At 40.6% G+C, this 15,150-nt stretch overlaps 1 protein-coding gene across 2 annotated transcripts in view; it reads right to left on the bottom strand.

Annotated features, from left to right (window-relative positions):
• Positions 1–1,632: 1,632 nt before the first annotated feature.
• The window catches only part of PAK1IP1 (PAK1 interacting protein 1), a 14,938-nt gene continuing 1,420 nt past the window's right edge, over positions 1,633–15,150 (bottom strand). Inside the window, exons 2-10 of one of the 2 annotated variants that reach the window (XM_054490076.2) lie at positions 13,708–13,873; positions 8,881–9,001; positions 8,731–8,805; positions 7,918–7,970; positions 6,717–6,862; positions 6,525–6,622; positions 3,861–3,960; positions 2,295–2,418; positions 1,633–2,133 (exon numbers count right to left, since the gene is read on the bottom strand). In XM_054490076.2, coding sequence (XP_054346051.1) covers positions 1,919–2,133; positions 2,295–2,418; positions 3,861–3,960; positions 6,525–6,622; positions 6,717–6,862; positions 7,918–7,970; positions 8,731–8,805; positions 8,881–9,001; positions 13,708–13,873 — 1,098 coding nt within the window. In that variant the 3' untranslated portion in view covers positions 1,633–1,918. The remainder of the gene's footprint in view (positions 2,134–2,294; positions 2,419–3,860; positions 3,961–6,524; positions 6,623–6,716; positions 6,863–7,917; positions 7,971–8,730; positions 8,806–8,880; positions 9,002–13,707; positions 13,874–15,150) is intronic. The other variant, XM_054490078.2, reaches the window with a different exon arrangement.

The following is a 15,150-nucleotide window of genomic DNA, read 5'->3' as shown; positions in this document are numbered from 1 at the left end:
TTAGCTATCAGAGTAATGTAAGTTATAACCACAATAAGGTATCACTACACTCTTACCAGAATGGCTAAGACTAACATCAAATGCTGGAAAGATGCAGAGAAACTGTATCACTCAAACATTACGGGTAGAAATGTAAAACCATACAGCTATTCTGGAAAACTTTGGAATTCCTGGGCATTTATCCAAGGGAAATGAAGACTCTAGTTCACATAAAAACCTGTACAGAAATGTTTACAGCAACTTTATTTAGATACCTAATAACAGGAAACATTCCTGACGTCCTTCCACAGGTGTTTACTATGGTACATCTATACCGACATCCCACTCAGTACTAAAAACAGAACTATTGATGCAACAAGCTGGATCAATGCCCAAAGATTATGCTGAGTGAAAAGCCAATCCCAAAAGAAAGTATAATCCAATCAATTTTGGCAAAATTAGAGATGGAGGACAGACCACTGGTGCCAGAGGTTACGAAGGTGGGCGTAGCTATACGAGCACAAGAGGAAACTGAGTATGGCTTATGACAACAGATGGGATCATTGTGATAGAAATGTTCTGTATCTTGATCATATCATTTCTATCCTATCTTGGCTTGGTTGTGATATTGCCGTTGTTTTGCAACATGTTATCATTGGGAAAACCAGGTGGAATCTCTGTATTATTTCTTACAAGTGTATATTTCTTACAATGATCTCAAAATTTTTGAGTTGAATTGAGAAAAAAAAAGCCAACGACCTACATTTATGTTAATAGCTATGAAATAAGCTGACAAAGGAGTAGACTAAGACACACAATTTGGTTCATATCCTAGACAATTTATTCCTATGGTGGCAATTCCAGTGCCCGTTCTTATTCTGCCTAATCAGAAGTGATTCTCCTGATGGTCTCAGGTATCTAATGTCTGACTGGCTAATTCAAACCTATGGATCCCCAATAATGTCTTTTTCTTTTTTTTTTTTTCTTAAGACAAGGTCTGGCTCTGTTGTCCAGGCTGGAGTACAGTGGTGCAGTCTCAGCTCACCGCAACTTCCACATCCTGGGCTCAAGCCATCCTTCCCACCTCCGCCTCTTGAGTAGCTGGGAGCATGTCACCACATCCAGCTAATTTTTTGGGAGAGACAGTCTCCCTATGTTGCCCATGCTGGTCTCAAACTCCTTGGCTCAAGCTACCAGCTACTTGGGAGGCTGAGGCAGGAGAATCGCCTGAACCCGGGAGACGGAGGTTGCAGTGAGCTGAGATTGCATCACTGCACTCCAGCCTGGGCAACAGAGCAAGACTCCGTCTCAAAGAAAAAAGAAAAAAAGAAAAGATCATTTTCCCGTCCTTATTTTGTACATCTACTACTTGGAAGCAAAGTAGTTTAAAGAAGTCTGGCAATCTCTCTATAATCTTAGGTACGTGGTCTTACACTTAAGCGTATGTTTGTTTCATAGATATGTATAATTATATATGTATAATCTTTTAAGTTTGTCCTGTTGGCATGAAAATCTAAAATTACTACTTACCATTTGAAGAAGCCAAAGGCAGTTCTTAAATTCTTCCCCATTTAAGAGAAAATTTTGCATAATGACTCCTTCATCCAAATCTGATAAAGAATGTGTTCAATATTTTATATTATTTACAGTATATTTTGAGAAAGATCTTTATTTGCTTTGTACGAAGTAAAAATTACATGACACATTAACATATTATATATCAACATGATACATAATTCATAAAACACTGTCTGCCAAAAGTAATTTTACCACTGTTTTTTTTTAAAAAAACCATCTAAAAGTGGTTTTTTAATATATATATATTTTCTCCAAAGGAAGAAATTTCTTGCTTTTACTCAGGGGAAAAAAAAAAAAAATTAAGGTACATTTGAGTAGAATGATTTCATCTAAAAGAGTTCTTTCAGGAGACATCTGGGATTCACTGCATTGTTTTTATTTTCTTCTTTTTCCTCTTCTTTTCCAACATTTCTACCATTTTCCTCTTCTTGGTTGATACCAGGCCACTTTCTTTTGTTGCTTTCTTACTGTCACCTGTTAAACCGCGTTTCTTTGTGTTAGGTTTTGACCGCTTTTCTTCTTTGTGCACTGTGTCACCAGGCTCCTTTTTGCCAATTTTGGACTGTTGTTTACTTACTAAAACACAAAAGAGAGTGCTTTTAAAAAAAGACTGTTTTCCCCTTTGAATGAAATAAACACAGGCTGTCAATAAAGTGAAATTATCTGGATCTCCTCCACTTCTACAATTTAAGAGATAACAGATTATTCAAAATTTCAAAACAATCAAATTCGATTACCAGGAGAAGGCTCTGCAGCTGGAGGAAGGCTTTCTTTCACGTCTGCCACTTTGTCTTGCCACACTCCAAGACATGTCAGCCTGGCGTCAGTGTTTACTTCACAGAGTAAAGATGGGGGAACTTTCTAAACAGAAGAAACAAACATTCATAATGTGCATTTTCAATAATTTCTTTTTCCATAATCAAGTTACCTTAATTTAAAACTTCCTGTATTTTCTTGAGTACAAAATATATTCAGAAGCAACATATAATCTTCACTCATGGTTAGTTTGACTATGTTATTCACAGAGCCAATTTTGCATGTTCTCACTCATAGATGGGAATTGAACAATGAGAACACACGGACACAGGAAGGGGAACATCACACACCGGGGCCTGTTGTGGGGTGGGGGGCGGGGGGAGGGATAGCATTCGGAGATATACCTAATGTTAAATGACGAGTTAATGGGTGCAGCACACCGACATGGCACATGTATACATATGTAACTAACCTGCACGTTGTGCACATGTACCCTAAAACTTAAAGTATAAAAAAAAAGAAAAAAAAGAAAACATATATCCACACAAAAATTTGCATATGAATGTTCACAGAAGCACTATTCATAACATCCAAAAGGTGGAAACAATCCAAATGTCTATCACCTGATGAATGGATACATAAAAAGTGGTATATCCACACAACGGGGTAGTATTCAGTCATAAAAAGTAGTGAAGTACTAACATATGCTATAACATGATGAACCTTAGAAACATTACACTAAGTGAAAAACGCCCATCACAAAAGGCCAAACGTTGTGTGATTCCATATATGAAATGTCCAGAATAGGCAAATCCATAAAAACAAAAAACAGATTACTAGTTACCAGGGACTGGCCAGTGAGGGGAAAGGAGAGGATGGGGGGTGACTGCTAATGGGTATGGAGTTTCTCTTTGGTGTGATGAAAATATTCTAAAATTAATTACGATTATGATTGTACAACTCCATGAATATGCTAAATTAAATCATTGAATTGTATACTTTAAAAAAAAAAAAAGAAAATTCTAAAGAAAGGAATCAGATCTTATTTCCAGGGCTGAACAAAGAACCCTGGAAAAAGAGACATTCAACAAACCATATTCACAGAATGTGTTTATGACAGAACAAAGAATAAACCGAGAGACTGTAAGGAGACTACAGGAGGGAATTTAATTTTCCAAACTGTCTGGTTCAAATGGTTTGTTAATTTCATAATTGATCAGGAGCTTCCAAATTATTTTTAGCAATGGCAGTATTTTTACCTAAGAGCTTCCAGAGAACTCCAATATTCAAGAGAGAGAAAAGTAGAGCTTCTCTGACTAAAAAGAGCAGCGTGAGTTCTGGGATCCCACCAGCTCACACTCAGAAATGACAACCATCAAGGCAGCTCCGTGGGAACCCTAATTTTAAAACCATTAATATCAATCATGCCTGGAAGAGATTTAAAAAGTTATTTAAAGGCCTATGTCTTATGACCCTTAAAAAAATTCCACCTCACTTATGAGCAAGACTTGTATTAAAGTACATTTAGATTGTGTTGAGGCACTGACCTTATCCTGCTTAAGCTTCCACATTTTGATGAAACCATCACTCGATGCTGAAACAATAACATGATGCTCTGGAATTTCAAAACCGAACATGTCCTTTACCCTAGGATAGAAATATTAACACCATAAAAGATCTTTTCTCCAAATAGTCTAATATTGTTATAAAATTACACACAAAGACTAGTGCTTTCTCAATGTCTCAAGTATTTCCAAACTGCTCAATGAATGGTGCCTTAAAATATAACTATGCTTCGCATTCCCATTAATGAGATATATCCAGGCCCAAAATACAAGATAAAATCAACTGCCAACCATATCTGAAGGAAAAGTTGAAAAGATAACAGATAACTATAAATAATCAGGTTATTACAAAGGAATTAAAGATGAGTAAAACAAAGCCCATTACCTCAAGAAACTCCAAGTTCAGTAAGGAGAGAAAAGACAACAGAAACGATGAATCCAGGCCTCTCCCACACATCCATTTCCCTCATCTCCAGTCCCACCACTGTTAGTCTAAGCCACTCTCATTTTTCCTCTGGATCACAGAAGTAGCCTGATTGGCCTTTCTGCTTCTATTTTGCCCCTTAACAATTTTCTTTTTCTTTTTTCTTTTTTTTTGGGACAGAGTCTTGCTCTATCGCCCAGGCTGGAGTGCAGTGGTGGGATCTCAGCTATCTCGGCTAACCACAACCTCCGCCTCCTGGGTTCAAACGATTCTCCTGCCTCAGCCTCCCAAGTAGCTGGGATTACAGGCGTGTGCCAGCACACCCGGCTAATTTTTGTATTTTTAGTAGAGACGGGGTTTCACCATGTTGGTCAGGCTGGTCTCAAACTCTTAGCATTGTGATCTGCCTGCCTCAGCCTCCCAAAGTGCCGGGATTACAGGCATGAGCCACTGCGCCTGGCCAACAATTTTTAAAAATGTAAATCAAATCATGTAACTTGCAGGCTTAAAACCCTACAAAACTGGGATCTACTTTAAAATAACATGGGAGAGGAGGAAGTGGCTGGGCATATAGATGAAGGAAGACTGGCCACACAGTGACAGTTGCTAAAGCTGGTGGTGGGTCTTAAAGAGTTAGCACCTTAAACCAGTCTAAATGCTTTTAAACTTTTCCATAGTAAGAAAAATTATGATGATTATAGGCACCGTTTGGCTTCCACCATCCTCTCCTTGCTCATTCTCACCTAGTCACACAGGTCTTCTATCTGCTCCTAAAATACAGCAAGCTCTGTTCTCCCTCAGGGTCTTTGTACCTGTGCCTCTCTCTTCTTTTTAAAACTAGCTCCTTTTTCATTCTTAAGGTCTCACATCTTCCTCCCTCATAATCCTATCTAAACCAATTACCCTTGTTAATCTTTAATCACTCTACTTTTCTATTTCCATCCTGTCATAATGATCTGCTTGTTTATAATCTATTGCCTCCTTACAATATAAAAGCCATGACAGCACAAGCTCCTGTCTTTTCTGTTCATCATTAAATACTTCGTGTAGTATTTCATAATGATGCTCAATGAATACTTGTTAAATGAATGAATGGCCAAATATCTTAAGTGTTATTAGTACATCTGGAATGGGCGACCTTGAAAAATATGTTCACTTTCCAATATAGGAGAAGAGTAAGGCCTTTATACTACTGACTGCAGTACTCTAAGTACGGATTTCTTAAAACTTAACCACTGTTTAAGAAATAAGAATTAAGACTCATTTGAGACATAGAACATGTAAATGGATCACATCAAAATCTAACTCTGTATATTAGATCACCTTTTTCAAAATTACTGGAGAAAGCAGGGATATAAGAGTCAGATAAAACCAGGTTCAGCTCTCAGCTCCATTATTGGGGTAATATTGGCCAACCACTTAACTACTTACTTTGAGACTATCTACTCCCTAGAAATAGAGAAAGCATTAAAAGGTAATAAAAGCTGGCACAAAACAGGAACTCAATAACGTCAATTCACTTCTCCTGCAGGAAAAAAAACCACATGGAAAGGGGGAAGAAGTAGGCAAGGGGACTTATGGAAAAGGACAAAAGTAGATGGGAACAAAGCTCAAGATTGTTTAGTCTTTTGTTTGTTCAAATATGCTTGATTTCAGGCTCCAAGTCCAACAGACATTTTAAAAATATCTTGTGCAAATGACAGTTCAGAAAACAATTTCACCACTTTTGCATTATTATTATTTTTTTTTTGAGAAAGAGTCTCACTCTGTCGCCAGGTTGGAGTGCAGTGGTGCAATCTTGGCTCACTGCAACCTCCGCCTCCAGGGTTCAAGTGATTCTCCTGCCTCACCCTCTCGAGTAACTGGGACTACCAGCGTGCACCACCACACCAATTTTTGTATTTTTAGTAGACACGGGGTTTCACCATGTTGGCCAGGATGGTCTTGATCTCTTGACCTCCTGATCCGCCTGCCTCGGCCTCCCAAAGTGCTGGGATGACAGGCGTGAGCCGCCGCGCCCGGCCCACTTCTGCAGTACTAAAGGCCAGGAAGACAACATCTTCCACCACCTTCTTAGACTCCAGATACCACATACTGTACATGTTGGTATGTCTGATTATTTCTGCAGTTGTCAATAAAAACATATAACCTGGTTTATGAAACTACTGCATATATACCATTTATTAAGACTAAACATATACACCAGAGATTGGTAAAAATACCTGTTTTCATGAGCTTTAAATTCGCAGAGGCACACTAGTGAATCACAGTCAAAAAACCTTATAACTTCTTCATCTCCAGCCACTGCAAGGACAGACTCCTAGGAGAGAGGAAAAAGAGTAATAACAGCCAGAATGTCATCAACAGTTCCAACCGTCACCACAAACTTTGGTCACTGATTTCTGATTACTTACTGAAAGAAATTTAACAGAGGAAATTCTCTTTTCATTTGTGATGGTGCCACTAATGGATGCAGTGTCAAGCTGATAGATGTCTATTTTATTCTGTATGATAACTACATACTGCTCTCCTCTTGGGGACCATTCTACTATGTGAGCATCTATAAGTGGAAAAAAACGAAGTTTATTTATTTTGTAAATAAAACATAAAATGATCATAGTAATAATAAAAATAGCAAATATTTATACTGTGTATTTTCAAATTCATTATCCTATTTCATCTTCATAACACATTTTACAAGTCAAGTTTTTTAGAAAATAATCTAGGTTCAAAAATCAAAGGTGGGCCAGGTGCAGTGGCTCACACCTGTAATGCCAGCATTTTGGGAGGCCAAGGTGGGTGGATCACTTAAGGCCAGGAGTTTGAGACCAGCCTGGCCAACATGGTGAAACCCCATCTCTACCAAAAAATACAAAAAATTAGCCAAGCATGGTGGCACACGCCTGTAATCCCAGCTGCTTGGGAGGGTGAGGCAGGAGAATAACGAACTCAGAAGGCAGAGGTTGTAGTGAGCTGACAGCGCCACTGCACTCCAGCCTGGGTGACAGAGTGAGACTCCATCTCAAAAAATAAAATAAAATAAAATAAAATAAAATAAAAAATATAAAATATAAAATAAAATAAAAATCAAAGGCAGGTGGCAGAGCCACAAAAAGAATCTAAATCTAAAATGGGAAAAGAAAGTAACCCAAGGCATTTGCTCAGAGGTAACCACCACCATGCAGGGAAATAAATGTGTAACATACATACATGTAAAAATGTGTATCTCTATTCATATTCCATTAAGTCACTGTAAAACATACAGGTTGAGTATCCCTTATCCAAAATGCTTGGGACCAGAACTATTTTGGATTTTGGAATATCTGCATATATACAATGAAATATCTCGAGGATAAAACCCATGAAACTCATGTTTCAAGTCTAAACATGAAATTCATCTATGTTTCATATACACCTAGCCTGAAAGTAATTTTACACAATGTTTTAAATAATTTTGTGCATGAAACAAAGTTCTGACTGTGACCCATCATGGGGTAAGGTGTTGAATTTTCTACTTGAGGCACCACATCAGTGCTCAAAAAGTTTCAGATTTTGGAACATTTCAGATTTCCAGATTAGGAATGCTCAACCTGCATTTCAAACAAAAATACTCACTTTGCTTTATATTTTTTATGAATGCTGATCTTCCTTCTACAAGATTCCACGTTCTGCAAAACAGGAAGCTCACTTATGGTGTGATCACCAACTAACTTTTACTAAGCGTAAAAGAACAAGCATAATGAAGACTTACTCAAGCGACATTTTACTAAATATTGGCTATTTAAAAGACCTGCTATCTTCCTTACAGCAACACTTTGAAATATTATGAGGCAGGATTAAGACTTGCTTCATTCCCATATCCCTTTAACATGTCGTATCCATTGTATTTTCAAAAGGTTTCCCTTTCTAAAATCTTCAATTCACAGCTATGATGACTGCAGCATAACTGCATGTCTGAAAATGGAGCTTGTTGGCTGGGCGCGGTGGCTCACGCCTGTAATCCCAGCACTTTGGGAGGCCGAGGTGGGCGGATCACAAGGTCAGGAGATCGAGACCATCCTGGCTAACACGGTGAAACCTGTCTCTACTAAAAATACAAAAATTAGCCGGGTGTGGTGGCAGGCGCCTGTAGTTCCAGCTACTCGGGAGGCTGAGGCAGGAGAATGGCGTGAACCCAGGAGGCAGAGTGAGCCAAGATCACGCCACTGCACTCCAGCCTGGGCGACAGAGTAGGGCGACAGAGTGAGACTCCGTCTCAAAAAAAAAGAAAGAAAATAGAGCTTGTCATTTTTATCCTACCACTATGAACCACTATGAAAAGGTTCACCAGCTTTTGACCTTTCCCTTGTATAACAGTATTTTTAAATGGTGGAGAGCTGTAGTAAAAGATACACCTTAGAAAAATGCTCTTGAGCATTAATGACTTACCTTAATGTCTTATCTGTACCAACCGACAGGGCCAACTTGCCAGATGGGTGAATAGAAAGGAAGGTCACCTGTCCTCTATAATGAAACCAACAGTTAGTCCCTAACTTGACTGGCACATCGAGAATGCCAAAGGGAAAGAGCCCGACTCACTTGTGAGCTTTAATTGACTTCAGGCATTCCCATTTCTTTGCATCCCAGATACAGATGAGTCCATCTTCCGCTCCACTGATTAAATGCCTGTTGCCATAGAATTTCAGGCAAGTTATTGTACCTATGGAAAAACCAAAATAGGCAAAAATAATATTCATTTTAAATGCAAACTCCATTTCTGATTTGAAGGCTATGCTATGCTAAGTAAAACACTCAATACCTTTTTTCTTTTCCTTTTTTTCTTTTTTTTTTTTTTGAGGCAGGGTTTCACTCTTGTTACCCAGGCTGAAGTGCTATGGCACAATCTTATCCCACTGCAACCTCTGCCTCCTGGGTACAAGCAATCTTCCCACCTCAGCCTCCTGAGTAACTGGGACTACAGGTACACATCAATATACCTAGCTAATTTTTGTATTTTTTGTAGATACAGGGTTTCACCATGCCATGTTGTCCAGGCTGGTCTTGAACTCCTGGGCCCAAGTGATCTGCCCACCTCAGCCTCCCAAAGTGCTGGGATTACAGGTGTGAGCCACTATGCCTGGCCTCAATGTCTTAATATTACTAAAATATACCTTAAATCTTTTCATGTAAGTACAGTTGTTCAAATCTATGCAAATATTTTCAGCAGAGTATCTCCAGTTTAGATACAGATTTGAACAAATCAGTTCACGTCCTTGCTTTACCTCTTCACATTATAAATTTACGAGGTGGCTGGCTAGGATAGTTTGAGCAGAAGTAAACAAAACTAATCAGCTAACAAGCTAATCTGGGGAACAAACCAGGTGTACTGCCACATGACTTCCACTTTCTAAACAGTGAATTAGCTACCCAATCAGCCACAATCCAATCATTATCACTCAGACCTGTTTTGATCCATTTCCACACACTTCTCATTCATTTGTTCATATTTTCCTCTCCCTATTATCCTATTTCTCACTTTGGAAAGTTTGCTTTCCCACATTTGCTTCCCTAGAAAAAAGCTTATCTATTAGCAACTCTTAGAAAAATAGGATTTATGCACCCATAAAAAGGAATGAGATCATGTCCTTTGCAGGGATGTAGATGGAGTTGGAAGCCATTATCCCCAGCAAACTAATGCAGGAAGAGAAAATTAAACACTGGCTAGGCGAGGTGGCTCATGCCTGTAATCCCAGCACTTTGGGAGACCGAGGCGGGCAGATCACTTTAGGTCAGGAGCTCAAGACCAGCCTGGCCAACATGGCGAAACCCCGTCTCTACTGAAAATACAAAAGTTAGCTGGATGTGGTGGTGTGTGCCTGTAGTCCCAGCTACTCAGGAGGCTGACGCACAAGAATCACTTGAATCCGGGAGATGGAGGTTGCAGTGAGCCGAGATCTGCCACTGCACTCCAGCCTGGGTGACAGAGCAAGACTCCATCTCAAAAAAGAAGGAAAGAAAGAAATAGAAAAGAAAGAAAACCAAACAACGCATATTCTTACACAGGGGAAGAACAACACACACTGAGGCCTGTGGGAGGGGAAGGGTTGGGGGAAGGAGAGCATTAGAAAGAACAGCTAATGGACGCTGGGTTTAATACCTAGGTGATGGGATGATCTGTACAGCAAACCACCATGGGACGTTTACCTATGTAACAAACCTGCACATCCTGCATGTGTACCCCTGAACTTAAAAGTTGAAGGAAAAAGAGAAAAAAAAAAGAAAAAAAAAAAGAAAAAAAGGATTTATACAAGAAATAAAGGAAACCAAGAAACCAAGAGCCCTACTTCATTCATCCCCCAATCTAAACTCCTTCTACGTAATTCCTTTTCTTATTGTTGAACACTTGTACTAATGGGTTTGGGCAGATCAGATTTAACTTATTTCTTCCAAACTGAGAGAGAAGGCTTCTTTGTAACGAACTAGGACTAGGAGATAGAGAAAAAAAGAATGTATATTTGAATCACTCAAAGCTCAGCTTCTGATGAAGAGCAAGACAGCTGTTAAAGCAGCAATGGACCGTCTGCCAGGGTGTGAAAGTGTCCCCCAAAATTCATTTGCTGAAACTTAGTTGCCCATGTGATAGTTTTAAGAGATGAGAACTTTAGGAGGTGATGGTGACTAAGCCATGAGGGCAAGCCCTCATGAACAGGATTAGAGGACTGGTGACATTATAAAAGTTTTTTTTTGGCAGGGCGCCGTGGCTCACGCCTGTAATCCCAGCACTTTGGGAGGCTGAGGCAGGCGGATCACTTGAGGTCAAGAGTTCAAGACCAGCCTGGCCAACATGGTTAGACCCCTGTCTCTACTAAAAATACAAAAATTAGCTGGGCATGGTGGCAGGCACCTACAATCCAAGTTACTTGGGAGGCTGAGGCAGGAGAATCGCTTAAACCCAGGAGGCAGAAGTTGCAGTGAGCCGAGATCGAGCCACTGCACTCCAGCCTGGGTGACAGAGCCAGAAGCCCCCGACCCCCGCCAAAAAAAAGTTGTTTTTTTTGTTTGCTTTTTTTAAACTGGCTCCAACTCTCAAGCTTGACCTTACAGAATTGTGTAGGGAGCTGCTTTGCCCTTCTACCATATGAGGACACAGCAACAGAGAGCCAGTCCTTACGAGACAAGAAAATCTGCTGGTGCCTTAATCTTAGACTTCCCAGCCTCTACAACTGTGAGAAATAAATCTCTATTATTGATAAATTATTCAGTCTAAGGTATTTTGTTGTAGCAGTCTGAATAAACTAAGGGAGCATCTAATAGAAGGAAGCCATTTATGGCTGCAAATTTACTGCTGGAAACCAACGCCTGGTGTGGATCCTCTGAAATACATTTAAGATTGGGTAGGAAAAAGGGCACCATTTTATCTGCCTTTCTTTGCAGAAAACCAACTTTCTTGGCTGAGTTACTCCTCATTCTCTGTCCCCTGGGAAAATGCAACAAAAACAGCATAAAATGTTTGGTACTGAAGAAAAAAATGTACCTGTTCAGTCTTTCTCTCCCTTGATTCTGCCACTATCCTGGGTACCTTGACCACCAGTGTGGAAAACCAAACCACAAGCCGGGAACTGTAGTACTACGTCTTGACTTCAACTCCAGTGACCTTTGCCTCCCCTGCATTTCAGTCCCCTACACCCACAGCCTGGGCATCGTTACCACGTAGAGCTGTTCCACGTTAGAACTCTTGACCTCTAGGAACCGATTTGCTGACCACAAGCTCACATCTTCTCATCCCTTTCATGCTTCCTTGCCCCCACACTCCACCTGCTTTTGTATTTCAGAGATCTCCAGACCCTTGACAACACATTTTCTTTTCTTTTCCTCTTTTTTTTTTTTTTTTTGAGACAGAGTATCTCTCTGTCACCTAGGCTGGAGTGCAGTGGCGCAATCTCAGCTCACTGCAAACTCTGCCTCCCCGGGTTCAAGCGATTCTCCTGCCTCAGCCTCCTGAGTAGCTGGGACTACAGGTGCGTGCCACCACGCCCAGCTAAGGTTATGTATTTTTAGTAGAGACAGGGCTTCTCCATGTTAGCCAGGATGGTCTCAATCTCCTGACCTCATGTTCGGCCCACCTCGGCCTCCCGAAGTGCTGGGATTACAGGTGTGAGCCACCGCGCCCGGCCTTTGACAACACATTTTCTCTATGCTGACAACCTAATCCACTCCTTCACCAAAATTCTTAATTCCGTTGTAACTAAGTCCTTCTACCGCACACACCAAGTAACCTTCCTCTCTCTAGGGAAATGTCTGTGGCTTATTACTGAAGAAACTCAGAAAATCTTGCAAACTGATGTTACTCAATCCGTAGCTGCCAATTCCAATGGGGCAGGCCTTCATCAGTCCTTCTGTTGGGGTTCTCAGTCAGCACCCCTCCGATACAAACTGGCAGTACTTTCCTCAAGCCCACATCATTCATTTGCTAGCTTGCTCCCTCCCTCCCTCCCAATTCAGGCTCTACCTGGCTCTCTCCAGGACTCCAGGATCTGGTCCCATCTACTTCTCTAGCCCCTCAAACTCCCAATTTAACCTGCTTATAATCCGGAACTGCTTACACTTCCCTATGAACACCAGTGGTCAAAAGCACGGGCTCTAGATGTAGGTTCAAGTTCTAGTTCCACTGTTTGAGACCGTGGGCAAGTCAAGTAACATCTTTGAAACTAGGTGTTCTCTTCTACTTTCTTGGCACACAGAGGGGTACATAATATGCCCTCAATAAAGTCAGATATTGCTATGATGCTACTACCTGTGCTCCTCATACTGCCGGCTCTGCCTGGAATGTCCTTTCTCCTTCCTTGCAAACTTTACCTGCCCAACAACTGACATTTCTCTTTTAAGATAATTCAGATGTCATTTTAAAGAAGGTTTCAGTGAAAACCTCACTGTAACTCCCTTACTCTCTGACTGGGTTAAATGCCTCCTTTCTGTCTCCCAATACAGACCATAAGCCAACCCAGAGCAAGAAACCTTTTTTTTAGACAGGAGTCTCACTCTGTTGCCCAGGCTGGCATGCAGTGACGTGATCTCAGCTTACTGCAATCTCTGCCTCCTGGGCTCAAACGATTCCCCTGCCTCAGCCTCCCGAGTAGCTGGGACTACAGGTGCGTGCCACCACACCCGGCTAATTTTTTTTGTATTTTAGTAGAGACAGGTCTGGTCTCCAGCTACTGACCTCAGGTGATCCACCCGCCTCAGCCTCCCAAAGTGCTGGGATTACAGGTGTAAGCCACTGTGCCAGGCTAAGAAACCATTTTCTAAAAATTCCTCTATCTTCTAGCACAGTATCTGCTATAAAATAGACACAACAAATTGTTCAACTGAAGTCAAATTGTAAAGAACACCTCCATGTCCTCATCTTAAGGGATACAATTTTCTTACCACTGTGATGCACTAGAGCCCCATGCTCTATCTTCTTTTTCATGTCATAAATGTGAATTGTTTCATCTTTGCTCCCAGTGACCACAAAACGACTATTTACAGCTACTGCTGACAAGGAGGCAGTGTGAGCATGGTGAGTGAAGTCAGCCACAAGAGTCCATTGCTGCTGAAGATGAAAACACACAATTAATGCCACAGTCACACCACAGTTCTACCAACTCTATCCACTGGTAGTTTTCATGAATCATGGAACCATTTATCTGTTTCTGAAAAGATAAATTGTTCCACGATTCATGAAAACTATCAATGGATCCTATAAATTGAAAAATGATATGTTAAACTAGAAGATGACATGTAGTTTAACACAAAGGACTTGAGACTTGATAAGGAAGGTAAAGCAAGGAGGTGGGCAGGCAATACTGGGTATCATCACTCTAGAACACAGTAATGGAGACTGGACGAGAGAAGACTTTTAGACCCCACACAAATCTTTAACTCTTTAATGTATTTACTTTATATGTGAGAACTTATTTTTTCAGATATTCACATTTTTATTTGAATTTATTCTTTCAAATGATGAGTGCCTACTATGTGTCTGGCACTATTCCAAGCAGTTGATATATAGCAGTGAACTGCGATTCTCCCACCTAAGCCTCCTGAGTAGCTGGCATTACAAGCACTTGCCATCATGCCCAGCTAATTTTGGTAGAGACAGGGTTTCACCACGTTGGCCAGGCTGGTCTTGAACTCCTGACCTCAGGTGATCTACCTGCCTCGCCCTCCCAAAGTGCTGGGATTGCAGGCATGAGCCACCGCACCCAGTGGACAAGTCTTATAAAGAAAAACCAACAGAGTAAAGGTATGTTTCCATGAGTACCGCCATAAGCCCTAGAGAACCACCAATAATGAAATCTCAGGAACTCTGTGCTTATTGCCATGTGACAATAGCATTAGGAAGTCTGATTGGATGAGGGCGAAGCATGACAGCAAAATACACACACACACACATACACACACACACACTCACTCACTCCTTAAACTGAAGGAACTGCATCAAAAAGTATTTGCAAAACAAACCGAAAAAGAAAAAAACCCATCAAACTTCTTTGAACATGTGTTACTGCAAATCAGGTCCTTAATAATTACAGCAATAGATACTCCTTCCATCATTTAAGACCAAGGGGGCCTCGTTTGAATCAAGCATTTTTGCGGGGCTGCTATGGCCTTAAATCAAATAATAACCTTTTAAAATTCACATAATGTAGGTTATCTAGGCTATTACTTAAATTTAGTAGAAGTATAGGGTAATGGTTAAGAGTTTCAAATGTCAGAGACCCTCGGGGGCTCCTGACATTTTGGGGTCAGCTCTGTCAATTATTATCTGTGTGGCCTTCAGCAGTCACTTAACCTATCTAGGACCAACATTGTGGTTCTTCATCTGCA

This window comes from Pongo pygmaeus, chromosome 5, assembly GCF_028885625.2.
Source record: "Pongo pygmaeus isolate AG05252 chromosome 5, NHGRI_mPonPyg2-v2.0_pri, whole genome shotgun sequence".
Classification (NCBI taxonomy): domain Eukaryota; kingdom Metazoa; phylum Chordata; class Mammalia; order Primates; family Hominidae; genus Pongo; species Pongo pygmaeus.
Note: the sequence above shows the minus strand (reverse complement) of the source record. Positions and strands in the feature narration are given on the sequence as shown.